The sequence below is a fragment of the Diceros bicornis genome, chromosome 1 (genome assembly GCF_020826845.1).
Source record: "Diceros bicornis minor isolate mBicDic1 chromosome 1, mDicBic1.mat.cur, whole genome shotgun sequence".
NCBI classification, from domain to species: domain Eukaryota; kingdom Metazoa; phylum Chordata; class Mammalia; order Perissodactyla; family Rhinocerotidae; genus Diceros; species Diceros bicornis.
The window spans coordinates 33577533-33603626 of NC_080740.1; the positions used below are offsets into that span (position 1 = coordinate 33577533).

Here is a 26094-nt window from a genome sequence, read left to right on the forward strand (position 1 = left end):
ATTCTCTGCCCCCTTGTCTCGCTCTTCTCCTTCCGGGACACCTATAACACGGATGTTAGTGCGCTTGATGTTGTCCCAGAGGTCCCTTAGACTGTCCTCACTCTTTTTAATTCTTTTCTCTTTTACCTGTTCACCTTGGGTAATTTCTTCTAGTCTTTCTTCCAGCTCACAGATCCGTTCTTCTGTATCCTCTACTCTGCTTTTGAGTCCCTCTAGTGAATTTTTCATTTCCAGTATTGTATTCGTCATTTCTGATTGGTTCTTTTTTATATCTTCCATTTCTTTGTTGACATTCTCACTGAGTTCATCTATTCTCCCCAGATCAGTGAGCATCCTTAACACTCTTAGTTTGAACTCTCTGTCAGGTAGGTTGCTCATTTCTGTTTCACTTAGTTCCTTTTCTGGGGTTTTGTCCTGTTCCCTTACTTGGAATGTATTCTTTTGCCTCCTCATTTTGCCTCTTTCCCTGTGCTTGTGTCTACGTATTAGGTAGGTCAGCTACGTCTCCTGCTCTTGGATAGGTGACCTTATGTAAGTGATGCCTTAGGAGGCTTCCAGTGTGCTTCCCTCAGTTCTCAGTGTTCCAGGGGTGGCCCCTATGTGGGCTACGTGTGTCCTTCTATTGTGGCCTGTTAGCTCTCCCTATAGGCGCCCAGGGAGGCTGAGTTATGCTCCTGGCCAGCTGTTGTAATGCTCAGCTGCTTGTAGTTGTTGTGGGCCCTTCAGTCTCTTTATCAGGTGTGGGGCACCCCAGCACAGTTGGCTGTAAGTTCTAATACCACATTTGTGTTGCAGTATTTCTTTTAAGTGAGTAGGCCCCCAGCGTGGCAGGTTGTTAGGCTCAGGGCCTTACAATTGCTGTAAGCCTCTAGCCTATTATGTCTCTTGTCAGCTCTCTGAGCATTAGCAGCTGGGTGGGGCTGGCCTCAGGCACAGGAGCACCCAATTGTTTTAGGCTTTGGAAGGTGGGGCAAACCTCCTATGTGGGTCTTTGAGAAGCACAAGTCTTCTGCAGCTGACAAGCCCTGTTGCCCACAGGTCCACACACACAGTCAACACAGTCCTGCCCTGTGTGAGCGCCCCGACCTCCCCAAGCGGACCCAGTCTCTCCACGGCGGGAGCCCCACACACTCCACCACCGCCCCACACTCTCCCCCCGCTCCTTGTGCACACCCTGCCCCGCTCAAGTCGGCTCAGTTGCCAGGCTGCAGAGAATCCAGTCACCAATCTATGCAGGCCCACACGTTGCCTGTGGGCTTGTTGTTGGGTGGGGCCAGTCTCTAGGGTGGGCTGCCTGCCCTGGCTGAGCTGGATTAAATCGGTGCTCTAGGGGGTGGAGCAGACCCTGGGCTAGTAGGCCTCAGGGAGAACTCCAATGGCGTCTGTGTCAGCACTCTCACACCAGGCCACAACAATGGCCACCACCAATGTCCCAGTCCCTGGAGAGGTCTCACCCCTCACCGAGATGCACTCAGGGCCTATTAGGTGAGTTTCTTGTCACCAAAGTACTGTGCACCTTTCTTTCTGGTGATTTTAGGATGCTTTCTGAAACGGGTGAGTTTGCGCACGGGCCCTTTAAGAGCCAGTTTTAGTTTCTTTGTGAACCGGGTTTTCTGGGGGTGCTCCCCAATGCTTTAGTAGCAGGCAAAGTCAGATATTATGCCGCTGGTCTCGATTGTGCTGGGTCCACAAAATGCCCACAGGGGGGGCACTCCCCAGCTCAGGACCCCGCGCCTCCAGGGAGGCTGCGCACCTGTGAGCTGCTCCCGGCGGCCGTGAAGCTGGTGGCTTGTGAAGGCGGCGTTTTTCCTCTCCGGAAGGGAGTCTCTGCCTCTTCTACCCCAGTTAGGATTGTCCGTTGTTGCAGGAGTTCCTCTTATCCAGTTTTCAGTTCTGTCTCAGGGGTAATTTTTCCACGAGTAGTTGTAAATTGGCTGTGTCCACGGGAGGAGGTGAGCTCAGAGTCTGCCTACGCCGCCATCTTGACTCTCTTCCTGTTCTCAAGTTTTTAAATCCTCCTGCATTTTCTCCTACCTCTCTGGTTGTACCTAAGTTATTTGTTTTGCTATCATTCTCCTCTTTCCACACATTAAATGATGGTATTCCTTAAAATTCTGCCCTAGCGCTACCTCTCACACCACTTGATGTTCTTTACCAAAGCAATGTTGCTTGCGCCCATGACTTCAGTCACCACCTTCATTCAGTGACTCAGCCCAGACTTCTTCCCTGAATCACAGCACTGTGAAACTCACAGCCTACTTGATATCTCCACTTAAAGAACTCAAAAGCACTACTTCAAATTGGACATGTCCAAAACCAAACCCATGATCTTCCCCTACCCCCAACCACGCCTTGCTCTCCGTTATCATGCCGCCATGTAGCTGTCTTTCCACCATTCCACCATGACAGCACCATGTAGCTCTCTTTCATAGCACTTATCATTATAGAGATTTAACACACATATGTGTGATTTTACATGTATATGTGTGATTTTCATTCACGTTTATCTCCTACACTTGATTGTAAGTTCCATTGGGAGGGAACTGTAACTATTTTTATTTGCTATTTTATCTGAGACATTTTCTTTCATAGTACCTGACATATATTAGGCACTTAATAATTATTGAATAAATGAATATATGAAAAAATAGAAAACCATGGGTGCAAAGTCCCGAATGACTTTATGGTGGAAAACCAACATGCTAGAGACACAAGCAGTAGTTCTGGACAAGAAACCATCAATCACACTTTTGAGCATGGTTTATTTGTCTGTATTCCCAGCGCCTAGCACAGTGCTTGCACACAGAGGTGTTTAGTTCATGCTAACCAAAGGAATATTCCACTTCTATCAGGAGTTCTACTTTCTGCCTACCATTTAAATCCACAGCAAGAGACGTCCTGGGAAAGCTGGGTTAGTTGGAGAGCAAATTTGCTCTGACAGGCGGACAGAAAGCACCTGCCCTGGATACTCAGGTTTTCAAAGAGTTCATATGCCCGATGAAATACTTGATTCTATCAAGGGAACATTTAGAAATAGGGGAAGATTAAGCCCTTAAACTGATTGACTTCATATTTGCTGAGAGCCTAGAAAGTGGGGAGGCTATACCAATTTGATTAATGTCATATCCAAGTTTACATACAAATTAAGCAGGTAATACAAGTTGTCAACCACTGCAAATGCATTTCATCTCAAGCTGAACATTGCCTTTTTCTTTGAAAGAGTGAAGTGCACAGGACAATCAAAACAAAGCACAAAAGAAAAATGTAGATTTTGTTTTTGTTTTCTGTTGCACAACTTTTGTCTTCCCACAGGGCTGTCATTTTGATTCTAGTTGATCTGTATTTGAAACACAGAATGTTTTTATATCTCACCCAGTTCATTTTAAAAGCTGTGCCATTTTTTAGATTCTGCATCACACCATGTTACTGTGAATGGAGAACTCCTGGGGTTGATGATTATATTGAAGCTAGGCACCTGTCTTACAAGCATAAAGCCACTGCAGCGAAAGTGGCAGCTAAAGCTATGTTCCCCGTTGATGACACCTAGAATTCCTGTTCAGACCGAGGCTCCAAAGAAAGGCAGGAAAAGGCAGGAGACAGTAGATAGATGGGGATTCACCTATCTTTCAGGCAAGATTGCAGGTAAACTGAGTCACGTGTTGAAAACGGATGTATGAAGCACAGTTCTGTCACTGGCAATTGGATTTCACTTCCAATATCACTTCAATCTCTACAAGTTTTAACACTTTAAATGATTGATCTGAGCTGATGATTTAACCAGTTTTTAAATAATCAAATATTTCACAAAGGCTCAAAAAAATAGGAGCCCATCACTGAAGAATCATTCATGCTCTTTATCTCTCTTCTGCTGAAAATTATGATCAGTCATGCTAACTATCAACATTCTAAACTTGACTATCCCATAATGGGTCTTGACACCATACCCTCGAAATGTATGTATGACATAGAACCAGATCTGAATTGTGTTTTAATTCAAAAACTAAAAACAAGAAGGGTAACAAAATACAACCAAAAAGGAGATCATCATGAAACTGTATGTTCTATTTGAAAAGTTGCTGTCAGCAATTCATAGCTTAAAAAAAAAAAAATAGGGGCACAAAAATGTAAATCTTTCACTTATTATTTATCACAATTTTACTAAGAATTAAATATTATATTCTGAAGAAAGTAAATATTTTAGAAAATCTACTAAATTATAGAACAAAAAGATAAGGAACTAACATGTCTGGGCTCTTTATCTATATTCTTCCCTTCTATCCTCAGGACAAACCTGAGTGGGAGGTACAGCTTTTACATTTTTAAAGATTAGAAGCCTAAGGCTCAGAGAAGTTAGGTAACTTACTCTAAATCAATCAGAAAGAAGCTATAAGATAAATATATTTGCTATTTTATGAAGGATGCACAGACTTTTTTCCCTGCACGAAACAGAACTAGACAGATTTGTTTAAGGCATTTTATTTAAGAATCCTTTGGAGCTCTCCTTTTTTAAAACTCTTTCTCTCTCTATATATATATATATAAAGTCTATGTCAAGGAGGAAGCACTTTCCAGTAAGTCAGTATGATTTTGGCTAAAGGCAATGAAGGAAAAAAATATAATATATAACACATATATATATATATAGTATATATGTATTATATGTAATATAGAGAAAATGCCTCCTCCTTGACGTACATTTCCTGATACTAACTACAGAGAGGCAGTGTCCAGAAAAAATGTCCCTTAATCAAAATCAAGTTCTGAAAATCAAGAGACAGAGATTGGAAAAATAATAATAAAAAGATTTTTCTTATGATGTGAAGATACATTTTTTTTAACAACTGCTCAAGGCTTTGTCATCAGATGAAGTTCACGTGAGGAGAAAGAAAGCAGCACAGTAGACTCAGGAGTCAGAATGCATTTGTTTCAGTTCAAATACTCACACTTAGTGGTTGTGAATCCTTGGGCAAATTACTTAACCTCTCAGTATCCACATCTATAAAATGAAGATTTATAGATATACAAAATCCATAAAATGGATAAAATAATCATATCTACCTCTAAGGATAGTGCTCAGCACAGTGCTATGTTTATAAAATACACTCATGTGGGGTGGCAAATAGAATTGTTTGACTATGACATCCGAGACTCATCTTGAATTGCCTGGCAACCTGCTGGCTAGAAATAGAGGTACTAAGAGTCTCCCACTTCATGGAGCTTCTCCTAAACCCAATTTCCCAAGGAGCCAGCGGCTATCTTCTACTACCATTAAGAGCACTTCCCACGGTCTCCTGGTTCTAGACAGCTGGCATTTCTAGCATCCTCTATCCAGCTGATGCCCAACGTCAGATGGCTTGGCAACTGAGTCTAAAATGTTTATTTCTTCCTTGAGAAAGAAGTTTTCACACTTACATTATAAGAAAGTCAAGTAGCAGTCAGGCAGGGTCTCTTCCCTCAAAAAGCAAACACAGTGAATGTCCAATTACTTCCCCAGACTCCAGCACCACTCTCAATAAGGTAATGAAAAAAGGGGACCATGTGTCTCTTTTTGTTGACCATTGTTCTCTCCAACAAAGCCTATTTTCTTTAACCTATCTCATGGAACATTGGGGTACTTACCTTTCCCCACCTGTCGCCATTCAGTAAATGTTAGCTACTCCTAGTTCTACTACTCTGGAGTAATTCCTTTTATAATGGAAGTTGTAGAGGAGATGGCAATAGTCTTGAGCACATCCACCCTGTTTATGAAGTTAGCCGTGTAAAATTTCCTACCTAAATGACAACAGATGTTCTCAGTCTGTTCGTGCTAGTTTTACCTAGGCTCTCTTCCAGGTGCTGGTCTTACGAATAAAGTTTTCTAACATAAAATTTTTGAGCAAACTAAGAATGATAAGAGATAAAGTTTTAAGTTAGTATTCTCCTAGTTTTTACACATGTGCAAATAATTAATTGTTTGTGAGTTTTTAGGGATTCAAGGCATAAGCTTAGAAAATACACTTACAAGAAACCTCAAGAACAAAAAGTGTAGACGTGGAAAATGATTTTTGAAAATATGGTCTCCAGAGTTCTGAATTCTCAGCCTTAAGCTAAATTTAAGACAGTTTTACTGACAAAGAGAGAAAAGGAAAATACTATGCTTTGAAGCAGAAGTATTTTATGCCTGGTTTTATGGCTGCATCTTTTACAATACAGTAAGGAACCATAACGATTTTTTCATTTTTAAAAAAATACTGAGGGGCAAAAAGAACATGTATCCAACAGCATGTCCCACTAACTTAAAGCAAAACCAAAAAATTCAATATACAGAAGCACAATAATGAATTTTCTTTTGAAAAATTTCATAAAAGAAACAAAAATCTGCAAATCATTCAGAGCAAAATATACATTTATGAACACATAAAAGACAGAATTCTTGCTTTCAAAGAATTTTATAGGCTAAAAACAGACGTGAGGAACAATATTTTTGGAAAAAATTATAGGTCATGGGATGTAGCAAATGTTTCATCAATAGGGAAGCTCCTGTTTTCTCCTTACTAGTAAATTTTCAGATTTTCACACTGAAATAAGTATGCTTTAGTGCTCCAAGGCAATAAAGAAACATATTGCCTTAAATTTCCTGTCCTCTTACCTCTCAAATGTGCCCCATCTTCTGTAGGGGTGCTTAAATGTTGGACTTCTTGCTGTCTTTCACATCACTCTTTGTTGAAAACACACAATGGATATTTCTAGGAATATTTGATGAGGAATTGGTGCTATGACCCTACACATGAAAACCTTTAAGAGGTGAAAAAGAGCTGAGCATACAGTGGGCTTTAAATTATATCTTCGCAATTTACCTATGGGGCTTCAAGATGCTCAAGTGTTCCTTAACTGCATTAATTCTAGTTTTTGGACCTGGAAGTGAGAGGAGGTAAAGAACCAACAAAGGGACCTAGCTAGGAAACTGTTGAATAGACGGAGAATCAAGCAAATGGAAGAAATAAAATTTCCCATGGTTAATGTTTAGTGAGCCAGAGACATTTTCTCAATGCATATCTTAGATTTAAATTTGCTTTTCAACAAATTTTTATAAAGCAGGTATAGCCCTAATAGACAGCAGAGACTGTTCAGCCATGCCTGACCTAGCATTTGTCTTGTCTTTGAGCTGTAGCCCTACTCCACTCACCTTGTTGTGCCCAGAGATTAGTTCGCCCCTAACTGGAGCTGGCAATATGCACAACTCCAGGGGGCACTGTTCACATGCACTACAGTGTGAATGGTGCAATGTGAAAGCTGCCCCCGGGAGCTGTGCCATACTGAGGTGCTCATGCTAGAGGGATGCTCAGGCTCTCATTTGGGCTAGAGACACTCTAAGTTTAATTGCTAGAGCCTGTAATGAGCTGTGAAAAAAATGGAAAAGGAGAAAACATTTTTTCAAAGATCAGTGATGAATGACTGTCATTTATGTAAAAAGCTATAGGCTCTGATGAGAAGTTTAATTTACTAATCCTTCAAAACCTACAGGACTCTTTGGATCTTAACCCCACCTCACTCCTCTTTTGTCTCATTCTTCTCTGACTTTGCATTTTCTCTTCTCCTATCCCCAAACCCTGTGCATCTCTCTCCATTTGTACCTTTCATTCTCAGTATGTCTCTCTCCTTACTTATATCTTGTCCCTTTCCTTTTGGTCTCTTTCCTCTTTCTTTCTGCTTATAACTTTCATTTCTCTGATTAGCTATTTTAAGCATTCCCAATATGTCTCCTTTTCTCTCTCTCTCTCTCTTTCTCCTTTCTGTGTCCCCAGGCACCATTCATCTCCATCTGCCTTTTACCTTCTATTTACTCTTTCCTCTTCTGTTTTTTTAATCTCCTATTGTCAATATCAAATTTCTTCTATTTTTCTAGTTTCTTTCTTACTATCTTTTTCTTAAACTGACCGTGATGAGAAACAAAAGTACACTTGTTCAGTGTCCTCTCTGTGGTCCCAGATTAATTTTTCTTCTATGCCTGTTGTCCTTGAGAATATACAGAAGACATTTCAAAAGTAAACCTCAGTAACCATGACATTTAAAGCTGGCATTTTCATTACACCTTGATCCTATTGCCATTTTATAAATATTTACCATATATGCTGAAGAATATTTTTATAATATTCACTTCTCCACATGAGACTACTAAAGCCCATGCTGTAAGATACTTAATCTCAGATCTACATATCTTCCTCATTGATTTTGGAATTCTTGAAAAAATGCTTAAAACTATGTCAAAACTCTTCTCAAGCACATGTCTATTTTTCTGTGGACTATTTGTGTACACAAAAGGAAAGTCTGACTACTGGCCTTGTTCCACCCAATTATTACACTTGCAACAAAGTCTGCCTTTGGGCAGCAAGTCTCGTGATTTTTGGACCTCAAATAATGATTTAGACAAATGCTGAGGAAGAAAATTTCCCAAATGATTTAGCATCTTCTTCAAGTACTTAGAAAATGAACCACAAAATAGATCAAAGGCAAAAAGAAGGAATGGATTCATAGACATTAGAACAAAAATACATGAGTTAGAACTCAAGAACTGGTTGATCAAAAAAATAATATAAAATAGATAAAACACTAAATAAACTAATTAAGGAGAATAAAAGGGGCAAAATACAAATACACAAAATAAGAATTCGATAAGGGGAGAGCAACCATAGAAACAGAGAGAATGAAAGGAATTTTAAGGGTCAGCCCTGGTGGCCTAGTGGTTAAGTTTGGCATGTTCCACTTTGGCGGCCCGGGTTCAGTTCCTGGGCGTAGACCTACACCACTCGTCAGTCAGTGGCCATGCTGTGGTGGCGGCTCACATACAAAAAGAGGAAGATTGCCAGTGGATGCTAGCTCAGGGAGAATCTTCATCAGAAAAAGAAAAAAAAGAATCTTAAGACTACTTTGTTCAACTGTGACCAAATGAATTCTGAAAAATGAGGTGAAATAAATAACATTCAAAGACAGCATAATTTGCAAAATTGACTAAAGAAGAAAGAAAAAGATGTAAAGAGACTGATATTCAGAATTGATAATCAAGATATCAATCCTGGATATTAAATTAAATATATAATAAAAGTACTCCAGATACTTTTATTGGCAGGGGTCTCTAACAATAGGAACTGTGTCTAGCTGTACCCCTGCATTCTGGCTAAATATCAGCCTTGCCAATAGCCATAAAAAATAGAAAGATTTGAAAAAAAGCTACCCTTAGAAGAGGCATAGGTACTGACGTTTTAAGAGGGAATGCTGCTGAAGTCTGAAATAGTAGATAATTCCAAATTATTGAAATTATTTTAGAACATAGAAAAAGAAATAATAATAATAATTTAATATTTAATAAAGATAACGTTTAAAATCAGGAAAAATGTTGAAGGGAGATAGATGACTCAATAAATATTGTTGGGACAATTGAGTAGGCATCTGGATCTATACCTCACACCACACACCAAAAAAAATTTCAAATGGAGCAATGGTTAAAATGTTCAAAATAAATCCCTAAAAGTACTAGAAGACAATGTGATAAAGTTTTAATCCTAAAATGAAAAGAGCTTTTCTAAATATATCACAATATCCATAAACCATAGTGAACAATTGCTAAATTGTATTACATAGAAAAATGACTGTATGGCAAAAACATACTATAAGCAAAATTTAAAGGTAAATAAAAAATGGTGGCAAAAATAAACATTTGTACATTTTACCATAGACAAAGGGACACGTAGATTAATAGATAAATAGTTCTTGCAAAGCAAAGAGAAAAAGATAAAAATCCAACCGAAAAATGGGCAAAATAAATAGGAGTTAATTCCCAAATAAAGGAAAAACAAAAGGCTTTCAACATATGAAAGGTGTTCCAACCACTCATCTTAAGAAAAATAAAAATGAAAACTGCATTTAAAAACCATACTTTACTTTTCAGATTGCCAAAACCCCAAAAGTTTGTCAACACCCTCTGTTGGAAAGACTAGAGAGAAACAGGAATTCTCATATATTGACGGTGGGGATATAAATTTGTACAACTCCTCTGAAAGGATTTGGAAATATCTACCAAAATTACAAAGACATATGCCCTCTGACAGCAATCACACTTGTGAGAATTTACCCTGCAGGCGTTATTCCACATGTATACAACGATACATGTGAAAAGTTACTTTTTGTGGTAGTCTGTAGTAGCAGACAATCTAAAACAACCCAAATGCCAACCAATAGGAAATTGGTTAAATAAATTGTGGTACATCTATACTAAGGAAAACATCATAACTGATTAAAAATATCGTAATGAGAAAATTATCTATGTACCAGCATGGAAAGATTTCTAGGGAATGAAGTTACATAAAAAAATGCAAGATGCCAAATAGTATATTTAGTATGCTAACTTTCATGTAAAAATAGAGAGAAAATAAAAGTATACTTATAATTTCTTGTATTTACATCTTATAGACCCCGGATGGATACACGAGCAATTAATGATAGGGAGAGAGGGGCGTAAACTAAGCAAATGCAGGTCAGTAATGGGAGGGAGGCTTCATCTTATTAAAACATTGATTTATATTATATAGTAATACCTATTTTAAAAATGAGAAAATAGTTTCTAAGAAGGAAGTACTTCCTCATGATAGAACACCTAGGAGTTGGTGGAGCCAAGATTTGAAATGAAAAAGAGAAACTGAGTTAAATAATGTGGTATATGATTATATATAATTTCTATGGCTTTGAAATGTAATGTGTTAGTATAACAGGACCATTTTGAATGGTGCTTCACTTTACCTTACAGTAGAATGCAAAACTCTCTTCTTCATGGAATCCTTTTTATTCAGACATTTCACTTGATCCCGTTTTATCAAAGGTTTTTTCAAAGGAAGAACACAGGCATCAGTGGAGGGGAAGAACAGTTTGGAAAGTGTGCTTGCAATTCTCCATCCTATATATTTGGAGAAAATTTCATCCCCTACATTTGGTGAAACTTTTGTATTGTAACTAGTGAAAGGATCCATTGGGTCATTTAACTCAGCCTGTGGAAAGAAAAGAAAATGGAACTTGTTGAAATAGAGTTAAATGAGAGGAAAAATGATGTATTATTAAGATGAATGTATGTTCATTTTCTTCGACTAATGTTGCATTCTTCCTGTTAAATAAAAATAACCTTTATAAGAAAAAAATGAAGTTTCCCAAAAGATTTAAAAACTCATAACAATAATTTTCAGTGAAATAAACAATTAAGCATGAATGAAACTGGTCTTGAAATTTCAAAAATTTAATGATATAATTGCTATTTTAAATGTGTACACTTCCTATGTAAGAATTTCATACATTGAAGATGTTCTAGGATTTATATTTATATTTATATTTATTTAACATGTTTTAATATCAAAAAAAAACCTAACATAAAAATTCCACAATATTTAAGCAACCTTTAGTCAGGAAAGAGCTATTTTCTGAATTCTCCTATTTATGTTCAATAATGCCCGGGACTGATTTTTAATTACATCTTCTTTTGAAATGGCTAGAGACATATTTTCCTTGGCTGGAATCGGTAATAACAAATGAAGACGTAAGTTTCAAAATGTCATGTGTTATACCTTTTTTAATGTTCACAGTATGCTCATATTTATGAGAGGAACTCTCTCATAAATAAATTAGATGCTGCCTCCTTTCATTTTAAGTTTTACATTTTTTATTCATATTATCCATCCTCATGTAACTCATTACCAGTCACTCAGGATTCATTTTATATGTTGATGTATCCTATGGTAGAAAATTAAGGAATGGAAAATGTTTTATGTATATGAACACTTAATTTAACTTCTTTAAGATTCCAAGATCAGGCTTGGCTCAACGAAATTACTATTGAATTGACTACTGTATTATTTAGATGAAATTATAGCGGAAAAAAATGAGAACAATCTCATGATAAAGACTGAAAAACATAAAGAGTTAAAGCAATGAGAAAAATAGCAAAAGGCAGGTAAGCAAATATGGATTACTGTGAAAGCCAGAGAAGCTGGGAAAGAATAATATGCAAAAAACATATATGAAAAGGATACAGTGAAAATCGTGCAAATAGGTAAGAACCAAAAAAATGAAAAGAAGACTCAAAATAGCCTCAAAATGCTAAAAAAAATTATATTAAAACATTTTAAGAGGGGCTTATTTTTACAATGTCAGAAAAAGAACTTAATCACTAGTCCTCATTGAAATATATCCTTTTTTAAAATATCTTTGATTTCAATTATCTCTGGGTATTGGAATCAACATACAATCATGTTCATCCTATTCCAGTTGTGTATCTTGCTTATTAAACTTGATCAAAATCATGGAAAGATCATTCAATTTGAATCAAGAAATTAAACTGTGTCTAGGACATTTAGTAGCTGTTGTGATTTTGAGGACATTATTTAATGTATCAGTCTGCAGGTTCATCTGTAAAATGGTAATCACAGTACCTGTAATGTTTATTCTGTTTACCTTCCTGGCCTAATTTTTCATGAGAAAAAGTACTTCAAAATCAATAATATATAGTATTGCACAAATGTATTAGTATAAGCTCTTCCATTACTATGAGAGTGATGAATGAATAAATGTGTAATTAAATGAATAGACCAACAAAAAATAATGTCTTCTCATGACAGAATTTCTGGTAAAGTACACTGTTTCCAGAGGTAGGCTTACCCTGCATTACAGAAGGGTGATGCTATTTTCATCATGTCTCATTTGGCTACTCCTTGCTTTCTTCTCTCCCAGACTAGATAGGTTGTAGATCCAGACGCCAGCTCTCTCAAGAAGCAAAATGAAGGCATTCCCACATCTTTCACGATGGTTCCCTGATTGAAAGCCCAGGTAAATTTCCCTCCCCTTTGACGTCTAAGGCATTCAACTTATGGAAATGTAGTCTCAAATATCTGTCAAATGCACGTTTGTCTTATCTATAACAGGTTTTGTTTGTTTGTTTTCCTGCAGGAAGTACTAGGAAATAATGTGGGCTTTGCAGTTCAAAAGATCTGAAATCAGGTCTCGCTTTTCCACTTCCTGGTTAAGAATGCAAACTTGGGAAATTTAGTTGACCTCTCCAGGCCTATGTTTTGTGTTTAGTTTAATTCCGTCTTGTTTTTCATTTGTGATATGGAGATAATAATAACTACCTCTCAGAGTTTTGTGAGTGTTAACTTAGCAGAGAGTGAGAAGTTCAACAGGTATCAGCTCCTGTCAGGAATTCCCTAAGACAGAACACTAATGCTCCAGCCTTTGCTGCAACTCTCACCACCAACCCAGAGAAGACTTGATACAACCTCTGCCGTGCTGAAAACAATTTTGTTATATTGTACTTTCACATTGGCAAATTTATGAAATAGGATCATGGTTGTACTCCTATAGGCATCTCCTATTTAAAGAATCTTACTTCTCTTAAAGCCATTATTCTAATGTTACAATTCAGAGACTTAAATGCCAACTATGCATAAATATAAATCTACACCTCTTAGAAGTAGACTTGCACAAAATATTAATGACTCTTCCTTACAATAGATTCCAAATTCATGAATTGACTACTATTTAGCCTGCCAATGAACATTACCTCAAACTCCACCTTTAAATATTATACACATATTTACGTTTTCATCATGTGTCCCTATTTCTTGGTGATGGCCATGTAGGCTTTAAAATTCAGAATTTACCTTATTGCATTGTTGAAATTTGACATTTTTAATTAAGAAACAAATGGCAATTTTTGAATATCTATGTTAATTTTACTGATTTAGTGTTAAAAAATTGGAAAAATGGTATTCTTAAATATTGGAGCCACATCCAAGAGCAGATGCCCACTCTTTGTCTTTGTATTGGGCATAAAGACGGTAAAAACCAGCATTAATATAGGCTGTCAGGAAGTTGGAGAAGTCAACACAAGGGGAAATTCCTCAAGGAATTATGATGTAGTAGCAATACGAAAGAAAAGAAAAGAAACTCTCCCCAGAGTTCTGAATTTTCCATCAATCATTAGGGAAAAGGAGCAAACACATCAAAATTTAAGCTAACTCACACTACTCTTGACATGAGAGAATAAAGGAGAAACAAGATGTTAAGCCGTTGTAGCTTAGTTTGCAGCAAATTCTATCCTCGTCTCTTGCTGTCTCTCTCTTTTTTGTCTCTACTTATCCTTAACTAATCTTACAGCTTGCAATATTTAACTTGTTTATGAAAAAAAATGACAATTTTTTTCTTTAAACTTTAAAATTTAAATATAAGTGACTCACTGGTAGTCTCAAAAAACTATTTCCTACAGAGTTATAAAATCTCACAGAGGAGGATAGCATGGCCAGCTCCTTGCTACTAAAATTGTGGTCCTTCAACCATCATTATTGTCATTACCTAGGAGCATGTTATACATACGGAATCTCAGGCCCTACTGCTGTATGCACATTAAAGTCAAAGAAAGACTGATGTAGTAGATTAAGAAAAGGACTGGATGGGAATATTCCATTTTCCGACTTACTAGTCATGAGATCTTGCACAAGTTACCTAACCTCTCTGAGCATGTTTCTTTAATTCCTAAAGTGAGACGATAATAATACTTGATAATAATTGTAAGGATTAAACCAAAAAATTGAATATATTTTCTAGCACAGTGTCTGGCACACAAAAAAATTTTTAATAAATTTTAGTTCCTTGTTTATATTTAATGTGGGAGAGAGCACAACATAGTGGAAATGGCAGAGCCTTTGGGTTATCACTCATAGGTGCATCCACCACCAGTCACTTATTTTAATCCTGTTTAGACTCAGATCCCCCATCTGTGTGGGTGATGGCGGTGGTGGGAGAGCTATGGGGTTTAGATGAGTTAATACATGTAAGATACTTAGCACTGTGCCTGGCACATTGTAAAAGCTCTACAAATATTTATGTTCTCTTAAAACAATGTATCTGTTGATTGGAACTCTATTGATAAGTATTTAAAGAAACTATACTCTTCCAAAAATACACCTCCATTTATGTCAAAAGAGGAGCCATACGTGGGAAAGCAGAGAGAGAGGTACTGAGAGAATAGAGACTAATAGTGTTGTTTGTTCTATTTGCTGCTTTATAGAGTACGTTAGGAGTATGGAAATATCATTAAGAACAAAAACAAATTTTATTTTAAAGATCTCACCACGAAATGTTAACCACCAAATTCTTTACCTGATAAGTCAAAGGTACTCTGAATAAAGTCACATATTCCTTTTAGCTGTACATATTTCTTTTTGATATTTTAGGTCATATACCAGATGGCATAAAGCATTTATACATGATGACTTTTCCTAGATGTGCCAACATACGCTGCTGAATTGCCTATACGGAAGAGCCTTGCTCATTGCAAGTCTCCCTGGAAGTATTTCAGACAAAGCACATCAATTAACGTTTGTTTATTATGCCACTGTGAGTATATGACAGTTTTTGATTTCTTTTCCAAATACTCAGGCAACAGTTGGGTCTATATTGAATTTGTCAGACGAAGGGCTTATGTTTAGGGATCTATTTAGAACTGTATTTCATTTCAAATATGCTATTAAATATCTCACCTCCCCTCTAACCTCCATTAAGCATCAAATTTTATGAACAGATATTGTAGATAATAGAATGTTATTATGCATAAAAAAACACACAAGACATGAGAGTACAGAATATAGTCAGTAATGGATTTACCAGTGATGTAGATATATTGAGATATTAAGTATGAAATTTGATTCATTATATTCAACAGTTTATCATATGAATTATATATTTATTTTTAAAGCACAAAAAGAAAAAATTTATACTTAATTCTATAAACATTCAAATATATTCAATCCTTATGAAATAAATCTTTCCCACTCTACAGTTGTTTATAATTAAGGCTGTGTTTCACTCTGTGTACGTAATATGACGATTACCTTACATGAGGAAAGCTTCTGGGAACAAGGTGTTGGGAAAAGAAAGAAAAAACAAAGGTTATGCTATAAACATAGGCATTTGCATTAACTTAAATAACAGTGGAATACAGATTTTATTTTAGATCAAAGCATCGGAGGTACAAGCCTTCGCTGTATAGATTCTTTTAGGTTCTCTATTCACATTGAGCGACGAGGCAGCACCTAAAGACTAACAGAGTTGTTATCACTTGTAAAAGAAAGCTTCTAGCTATTTTATACCATAGAACTTGTTGCCCAAAGTATCACAGGCCAATATGTTGGTTCAATGAAATGTAGGAATTTGCACGTTATTATGAAAAACTAAGGGTGTTTAGGAATAAATAACCAACCTTTGTAGTTTTATTTCTGCAAATAAGTGCCGTCATGATAGTGCCAAAGAAAAGAAATAAAAGAAAAGGAAACCATGAGTTTACCATGCTCACGTTTTACTGTAAAACTAAACACACCTATAAAGGTAACCTATATAGATTCTTTTGAAATGGTTTGCTTTGTCTTATTCATATATGTGGTGTTTAGCTGTTTATTCTACAGTACCATTATTAACTCCCTTAAGAAGGCAGGTTTTAAAATCCGAAGGCAGTTATAAGAACAGGGACAACAGAGAGAAAACCTGCACAGATGCTAATCACTTTGGTCTTTTGAATAACTAGGTGTGGAGAATTTAAGGGAGTTAGTTTAGATATTATTACTCCTGAAACCTAGTGTAGACATGTTAATATGCAATTTGACATTAAAAATATACCAGCTAATAATAAAATTAAAAAGAAAATAACTTTATGACCAAAGTCATAAAAATGATGCAAGGAAAAACACTGGATAGGAGAATAAACAAAGCAATTGATTAGACATTTAACGTTACGTCACATCTATACCAATGTAGAATTCTTAGTCAATAAAACTCTCCTTCAAAATCAAATTGAATAAAAACCTTTTCAAGTAAGTGAAAACTGACAGAATTAACCACCAGCAGATGCTCACAAAAAGAATACAAAAGGATTTTCTTCCAGCAGAAGAAAAATAACCCCATATTGAAGGCCCGAGGTCAAGAAGGAAGAATAAGGAAAGAAACATTCAAATATGTGGGTAAATCTAAAGAAGATTGAGTGTTTAAATAATATTAACATATTGGTATCTGTAAATACACAAACACATTCAGATACACACGCACAATTAAAATGCTCATCAGGAAAACTGTGTAAGTAAAGAGAAATAAATGGAATTAAAATATTATAAGACTATTTTATGGTCCAGGAAAATATAAAATCTCTATACATATTATACTTCAATAATTCAAGGATTCATTCTGTATCATCTGGGGTAACAAGTAAAAGAATGTGTAACCACCAAACAAATAAAGGGGGTGGGATGGAATGGAATAATAAAAAAGTCTTCCCCAAGAGACACAAAATGAGATTAAAGAAAAAGAGAGACTAAGGAACAGGAGGTATAAATAGAATAGTAAGTAATAAAATGTAGAAATAAATACAAATATATTGAATGACATTAAGCGTAAATAGAATAATGGTTCAAATGTAAAGATAATAATTTTCAGGTTAAAAAAATACTGCTTCTCCAAAGAGATATACATATAAGGATACAGAGAGCTTGAAATAAAAAGATAGAAATAAATATACTATGCAAACACTAATCAAAAGGACCCTAATAAAAGAAAGCTATTGTGGTTATATTCATAATAGAAAATGTACACTTTTTATAAAGAAGGACCAACATTTCATAATCATGAGAATATTGTCATTGAGCACAGCAGAATTGAACTAGAAATCAAAATCATAAACATAATAACAAGATTTCCATAAATGTGGACATTGAACCATAAACTCCAATTAACCATGGCTTAAAATAATAAGAGTAGAAATTAGAAACTATTTTGAGCTGAACGATAATTAAAATATTACTTATCACAACTTTCAAAATTACGTGTAGGGGGAAATTAATAGTGTTAAAGTCATGTATTAGAAAAGAAAATGCTACAGATCAATGACAAGGAATATAGTTCAATAATATTAGAAAAAGAACAACACGTTAAATGCAAGAAAATTAGCAAAAGGAAATATAAAACTAATATCAGATATTAAAGAAATAGAAAAACCATAATATAGAGTATCAGTATTAAGAAATTCCAAAGTAGTTTTTCAAAAGACAAAGAAGTTCATAAACTCTTGGAATGATAAATTAAAAAGAGAACAAAGGCAAAAATGAGAGTCAGGAATAAAGGGGAGAACATCATGACAGATTCTAAAGACTTTAAAATATCAGAAAGATATTGTAACAACTTTATAAAATATCTTTTTTAAAATACAGATGAAACGGACAAATTCCCAGAAAAAAATATGAAAATTGATGCAAGGAAAAATAAAGTCTAGGAAGGTATATTATTCCACTATGAAAAACTTTTCTATGAGTATCCATAACCAAATGGCTTCTCTTGTGAATGCTACAAAATTTTTAAGAAATCATGACAATACTATAAAATTCTTCCAGAGAATAGAAAAAAGAGATAATCACTTCCAAATTCATTCCATTAATTCCAATAATATAAAAGAAAATATAGCAATATTAAAAAGTTATTACATCATCATCAAGTGTTTTTATTGTAGGAATGAAATGATTATTCAGCATAAGAAAATCTAACAATGTAGTTTACCACAGTATCCGTGAGCAAGTTATTTCATCTTACAAAAAGTTTAGCTGTCCTTATTTAAAGTTTCACTTTCTTCATCTGTAAAATCAAGACCGTAATAACTCATATATCATATGATTTTTATGAAGATTAAATAAATAATGCACGTAAAGTGCTTAGCACACGGCACACAGTAAACGCCCAACAAATCTCAGCTAACTTAGTAATATTTATTGTGTAAAGGTCATTTTTTGGACTTCCTTGCTTCTTCCATGGAATTCAGTATGGCAAAACAGACTTAGTACTCAATATATACATATTTATTTCTTATTTTTTACTGATTTGGGGGAAAACTTTTTTATGATTTCTTACTTTATATCCTTATAGTATCTTAGTATTAAGTAAGGGAATTCAAACTAAATTAAGTGATATTTCAAAGTTACCAACTAGATATTTTATCATTTATATTCATAAATCGTATATTTTATTGTTTCATAATACAAATGTCTCTATCTCTAGCTAACTTTTATATACAACAGGTCTAGAGTGAATTGTATCTTTTAGTTTATCTAATGCAAGTTAAGATTATTTCCTATATTAAATATGTATTATGCCTAAATTAATACAGCTGTTTTTAGAAATTTCTAATTTAGATTTTTCTCTGAGGAAAACTTGCCTTCCCCACACATTTATCATTAAAAATGAATGAAAGTATCCTTTCCAAGTCTCCTCACTAAGCACTGAAAGCTAATTAGCTCATCTAGTGGTGATGCTTTTGTTTATTTTTTTATTCTTAGTGCTGACTGCTGGAGTAATAAAGTCTTTACTTGGATCTAGCATCTAAAAAATATTTGCTATGTCTGATTAACTGACATGAATTTCAAATGTAATTATCTACAGATATTTACTAAAATTTGGAAGAAAGATTATCTTATACCAAATGATTGGCCCTGAAAACAGGCATATAAATTGAATTCTAATTACAGAAATGACAGATTTGAGTTGGCTTATTTACTCAGTCACAGTATAATCCATTTGAGATGTGACGCAGCCTATAAAAATAGATACAAAACCAGAGGATAATACAAATAATTGAAAGAATCATAGAAACAGAAAGAACAAAAGAAAATAAGATTGAGTGAGATGAATAGATATGGTCCTCTATTTCTGTTAGAAACTGGGCAAAAATGTGACTCTCTTTTTTTTTAAGCTCCAGTAAGCTGCTTATACAAAACCAATAGTAAGGTTCGGAGAGTACATGAAACTAAGGAGGATTTATTTCCCAAATCTCAATAAAGGGGATATTGGGTGATATTGCAGTCACCGCTATAAAAGATACAATAATTTTTGTTTTTATTTCTGTGTTCCTCAATCCAAAACCAAGAACAAAGCAGAAGCACAGCTGCATTAAAGCAAGTCCACGAAATCTAAAACAATATAGCTCAAGTGGGCTGCTCTCTGATTGTCTTTTTCCACGAAAAAGTATTAGAAATCTAGATAAAAGGATAGGTTGCACGTTTTTAGATAGTCTTCCATAAAGATTACTACTCCAAATTAGACATACTATTAAAAAGCAAAGAGTTTAAGGTTTTGTTTTCTACTAAGAATCTAGAATGTAAATACTATGTTTTTGTCCGTAATGGCCCTCATATGCTTCGACAATCAATTAGGCAGAGTGAATTCATTATTTGCTCTCTTACTTGTTAACATAAATTCACATAATTATTACAGGAAAACTGAACATTAAAGCATTAGGATAATCTCATCTGTGAAAGCTAGAAAGAACTAGAAACTTTCGGTGACAGGAAAATAAGTGTACTTTAGGATAACAAACAAATTATCTTGGCTCAAAGTAAGACATAGAGAAGAAAAAAACGTTTGATAGAGTTTTGAAATGTCATAGGATACCACATGGATAAAGCACGACTGAAAAACCATATTTATATTTTATGAAGAATGAATAGCTAATTTCATAATGATTTTCTTTGTGAAGAAAAATATATATAGTCATTCAAATAGAACTAGAAAAACTAAGAACTTATAAAATACATTTTTAACTTTAAAGCAAAAGACTTCAGTGTTAGTGAGTCCAGATTTGCAATTTATATTGTCTAATGCTAGAAAGAAAAACTAATAAATAAGATAACTAAATAATTTATTATCCAAATTAAGACACTTTTGAGAGTGAATTAATTCACTACTAAGAAGAAAGCTGGAAAATGAGGTACAGATCCAGGCTAACTTGGGCAAATTGGAATGCATGGTCAGCTTACTTATAAATGTCCCTCAAAGGTACGAACTCACGGCAGAACAATTACTCTCCCCCAAAAATCAACTCCATTCTTCAAGCTGCTTAATCAGAAGATGGTCAACCCTCTTATTTTTAACGAAAAATTGGTTAATATTAAATTTTAAAAATCATGTTCTCAATTGTGAGTCACTGATACTGAATGTGGACCTTCCTTTCTCCTTGGAAAGAAAGGACAAACACGTCCTGAGGACAGAAGTACCAATTTATTGCCCAATGTTTTATCTTACCTGAGCTATATTCACTGCATTACGGATTCGCCCATCTTTCTCATGATCCTTTGTTCTCTGTAATGTTTGCCAGATTAGGTTTCTAAATCCATCCTGTTCCTCATCTCCCCGAAGTTCCCACAACATTTTCACCAGGTTATACACTAAGCCATAGTAGCCAGTCCATATCACTTGATCACCTGTTTAAAAAGAAATATTCTCTGAGAAAATGTCATTTTAGTCCTCTTATTAATGTATGGTTTTGTGAAAAAGAAGAAATTTGATTTTACTAATATTTTAAAGTCTAAAATTCTGAGTTTTGTAAGTTTTTTTTACTCTTCATTGCTTTTACTCCTTTAATTTTAAAAGATCACAAATTGTTTTAAAATTTCTAACCATATGAAAAGATGAACTACACCTAACTAATATCATACCTCATAAATTTAAAAGTTAAACAGACAAATTGTGAACTAAAAACAAATCTTTGGAATTTAAGGACAGAGGAATTTGTTCAAGGCAATATGAACACTTAGACCACTATGGTGAATTTTTATAATAAATCAGAGAAACAGAAGAAAAATCACTGGCTCTTATAAAAAACTATCAAACTCTATGAAACATGGCATTTGAATCAAAAAGCTAGCTTTGAAAATAATGGTAAAAGCAGATAAAAATTGCTGATATAATTATAGGCTGGAAGATTTTGTTAAGAATAGAGACAAAACAATTGAAATAGGAGAAAGGGAGTAATGAATCCAGAAGATATTAAGAAAAAAAAGTCTAAGACACTGCTCCTTCTAAAATTTATATACCAATTAGCAATTTATATAAATTATCAAGTTCCACTTTCACAACATGCGTTTCCCTTAGAGAAAGGAAGAAGTTTCTCTTTACTCTTTATCTTAATTGTTTCTTACCTAGATGGCATATTGCTATGCAATACTATTCAGGAAAAGAGAATTCTCACTGAGATAGTGATGGGATAAATAAATTTGGAGAATAAAATAACATAGGTCTCAGAGGGGATATGAACTTCACTTAGCCGAAGAGCAACATGAGAGTACCGAGTATACGTGAAGCAGGTAAGAACAAAAGGAAAAAAATGTTCATAAAGGGAGATGGAAGGATTTCAAAGCCAAATACATTCTGTATTGTACTTTTTCCCCAAATCCTGGTGATAGCTTGTGTGACATTGGAACTCATCGATGCTCTTCTTGAATAAAGATATAAGCACAATCTGAAAAGCTACAGTCCTCAACTTTTTCTCATTGAATCTAGTTTTTTTATAATCCAAGCTAATACTAATAATCGTTACTATTATAACTAGAATACTTGGCAGTACCTACTGTGTGCTCTTCTTCTAGTCCTCCCTACAATCCTGCTATGTAGACTGTATTGTACTTAGAGTAACAGAAGGGACCTAGGAGCTTCAACTTGGTTAGAAAATTCCCTAGCATCATATAGCTGATGAGTGACAGAGCCAGGGTAAGGCTGGTCTGATCTTATCCGAGGCAGCACAGCCTCTCCAATTCAGACATGTACTTTTCCTTCCAATCTCCGCCTTCTATTCCATCCATAAGAAAGGAAGAGGCTAGAAGGTAGAAAGAAGAGGCAGAAGAGAAAGTATATACACATTTTAGAAATGTGTACAGGGAGGAGGAAGGCATATGTCCAGCTCCCAAACTTAAGGCACCTTCCACCCTTTCTATTGTTGATTTTTTAGAAGAGAAGGTATAAGCTGAAAATATGAGGCTACAGAGAAGCAGCCAATTCTTTTGAAAATATGATTTGCCCCTCATAAAAACTTTACTAGGTAAAATTGGTATATTGCAATTTTGAAGTTATATATAGGGAGTGATGTCAACAAGATGGTAGAATAGAAAGTAGCCAGCCCTTGTCCCCTCACAGAAACAATTTGGCAGCCATCCATGAATAAAAGTGCTTTTGTGAGGACCTTGGGATCCAGGTAGGAGGTTGTGAACCCTCCGTGGGACCCAAGACTGAGGAGGACCACTTTGAGAAGGCAGGCCTGGACCCAGATGGCAGGCCTGTTGACAGCAACGTGCTCCCAGCAATGGACCTAGAAGCACCCCTGCCCCCGGTGAACTCAGCTGCAGCCCTTCTTGTCCACAGTGCTGCCCCGAGCCTCATCCACCAAGGACCCAAGAGGACCCCCTCCTGTTGGTGCCCTCAGTAACAGGCCCACTGACTGCAGGGCTGACTGAGGACCCTGAAGCAGTTCTGTGACCTGGCTCCAGTCTCACTCTCTCATGGTCCAGAGGCAGTTCTGCTACCCAGGAACCCACCCATGGACTTGGCATGAGTGTGCTCAGGAACCTGGCAGGAACCAAATCAATTTGCATCCCTGGTAACAGGCTAGAGATCTGCAGACCCAGAAGTGGTCCCATGACCAGGCTCCAGCCCTGCCCAACCATGGTCTCATCTGCTCAGAGGCCCGGCAGGAACCATGCCTACTCATGTCCCCAGTAACAGGCCTGCTGACTCCCAGCAGAGAGGAAGCTATAAGAACAGAGAAGGTAGAGGATGATAGTGAGGATCTCAAATTGAGCTGAGGTAGAGAGTTCATATTAGAATGGATGAGGTAAAGCAACTAAAGAAAATATGGTCAGATTAAACAGTAGATGTTTGAGCAAAAGAATAATGTCATATCTGTTCAATGAAATGTTGTGTCTATTCAAGCAATAAACTGGGAAACCAATATGGGAGTTTTATGAGGTAATCGAGGTCTTTCCCATGATGAGCAGCAGGAGATTGGAGAATAAAGGACAAACCTAACACATTGTGGAGAAGATCTAATACTACTTTGTAGCTATGGAGGAGGAGGAAGGAAGGAAGTAGAAAGGAGAAGTACATTTTTAAGCTCAAGAAACTGAAACAATAATGAAATCACTTGCAGAAATGAGATAACGTAGAAAAGCCAGTTTGGGGAGAAAGGAGACAAATATTAATTAGAAAATGTGGCATCAGGTGGGGATCAAATTTTCAGTGTCTTGTAGCTTGCTGTAAAAGTATACCTAAAATTCAAGTAAAATACAAGTGAAATTATTCATTTGTGAGTCATTAGCAGAAAAATAAGGCTTGAATCCAATACATGTAAAGAAACAATTATGAGTTTTTAAATTAATAATTCTGGAATTGTGAACCTCAGAAATAAAAAAGCAGTTTTTGAACAATGTGATAAATAAAACATACTGTGGATTTTAACTCATTTATAAATTTTTTATAGACTCCCAATTTCTTTACATTAAAAAAAAAGATTGATAAAAGTACATGCAAACCACCTTCCTTCATATATTTTAAATTATTGTTTATTGAGGAACAATATTTTATAAGCCTACAATAGTTGAATCGTCAAATTGAAAATTGTTTGCTTTTAGAATCCACAAGACCAGTGATGAACCCATAAAACCCAGTTCTGATAACTGTCTTCTAAAAACACCCAAAACTTTTAAAATGTCATTGATGATTTGAAAAGTGAGCTGTTCACCTGCTGATTTAAACTACAGTGAAGTAATGCTTATGAATAATATTTGTAGGGAGAATCTGTTACATCCAATTGACTGACAGTTAATGAAGAAAGAAAACCTTATAAAGACAGATGGGATGTGTTACAACTGTCATAAAAGGTAGAAAGCATTCTAATACACAAGTCTAGACACTTGCTGAGAACCCTGCCTGCTATGAAACTCCTCACCCAGGGATCAAGCTGTAGCATAAGGCATTCTTCTGTTCTGCTTTGAGTCACCTTGTGGCAGCTATCAAAGATGTTACTTCAAATATACTGAGAGAAAATGTGCCTCTGTCTGCAGCTAAGCAGGCAGTATCCTACAAAAGAACAAAGCTGAAGCAAGACAAAATTCTTAATAAACCTTGAAAATTCATTAAAAAATCATGGTGTTTGAAAACCAACATTATGACCCTTTCTTTGTAGTAATGCTTTATTTTAGTATTTGAACTCCTTGGAAGCCTTTAATTGCCAGTCTGGATATTTAGATTTCATATATGCAGTGAATGTGAAATATGAATATTTCTACCTACGTGAATGAGTATAAATGAGTACAGCATTTACAATTTTGACAAATATAATTTAACACCACAGAATCAAAAGTATCACTGAACAGTAAGTCGAATGTAAGATGTAGTTTAAAACACTGTCTTTATGAAATGTCAAGTAGAGTGGAAGGAAATAGATCAATGCCAAGAAACCAACGGACAACAACCCGTCAGCCAGCCAGGCATTTAACAAATGTTTACTGAGTCAGTGCTATGTGCCAACCATTGTTCTATGTACCAAAGAAAAAGACAAAGTTACTGCTCTCGGGACACTTAATTCTACTGGAGAAAGACAGATACTAAAAAAGGAAACTGAACAATATCAGTTCATAACGAGTGTTAAGAAAATAATAGAAGATGGTAATGTGACTAACAATGACTAGGAGAAGAAAACTACTATAGACAGAGTGAGAGAAAGACCCCCATGAGGACATGGTATTCAAGCTAAGATCTAATGGATGAAAGAAAAAAAGTTACCCATCCAAGGAGCTGGGAAAAGGTGTTTGCAGCAGGGAGGATGGAAAATGCAAAGGCTTTGGATCTAGAAGTACTTGGTAGTTGAGAGAAACAGAAGAAAGTACAGAATGGATGGAGTTTGAGATACCCGGGGGGTCATGCATGGGTGAAGATGATGTCAGGTAGACATGCCCTTTGCAGAGGCACACTCTGAATGAGCAAGGCCAATTTGTAGGCCATGGAAAAAAGTTTGGATTTTATTGTTAGTGTAATGAAAAGCTAACAGAGCATTTTAAATAAGGAAGGGACCTAACCCACTTTATGTTTCAAAAATTCTTTTTAGCTTCTTGGTTGAAAATGGATTCTAGGGAGTGTAAGGGAAACGGAGACTTTTAGTTTTTTGCAACAATCTAGAAGCAAAGTGATGACTGCATGGAGTTGGGAGGTATGCAGTAAAGAATT

At 35.6% G+C, this 26094-nt stretch overlaps 1 protein-coding gene across 2 annotated transcripts in view; it reads right to left on the bottom strand.

Moving 5' to 3' along the window:
* The window catches only part of TMEM232 (transmembrane protein 232), a 185775-nt gene that overhangs the window by 82930 nt on the left and 76751 nt on the right, over positions 1-26094 (bottom strand). For both annotated transcript variants that reach the window (XM_058538321.1, XM_058538327.1), the window contains 2 exons: positions 21124-21302; positions 10774-11018 (listed from right to left, as the gene is read on the bottom strand). In XM_058538321.1, the coding sequence (XP_058394304.1) occupies positions 10774-11018; positions 21124-21302 (424 nt within the window). The remainder of the gene's footprint in view (positions 1-10773; positions 11019-21123; positions 21303-26094) is intronic.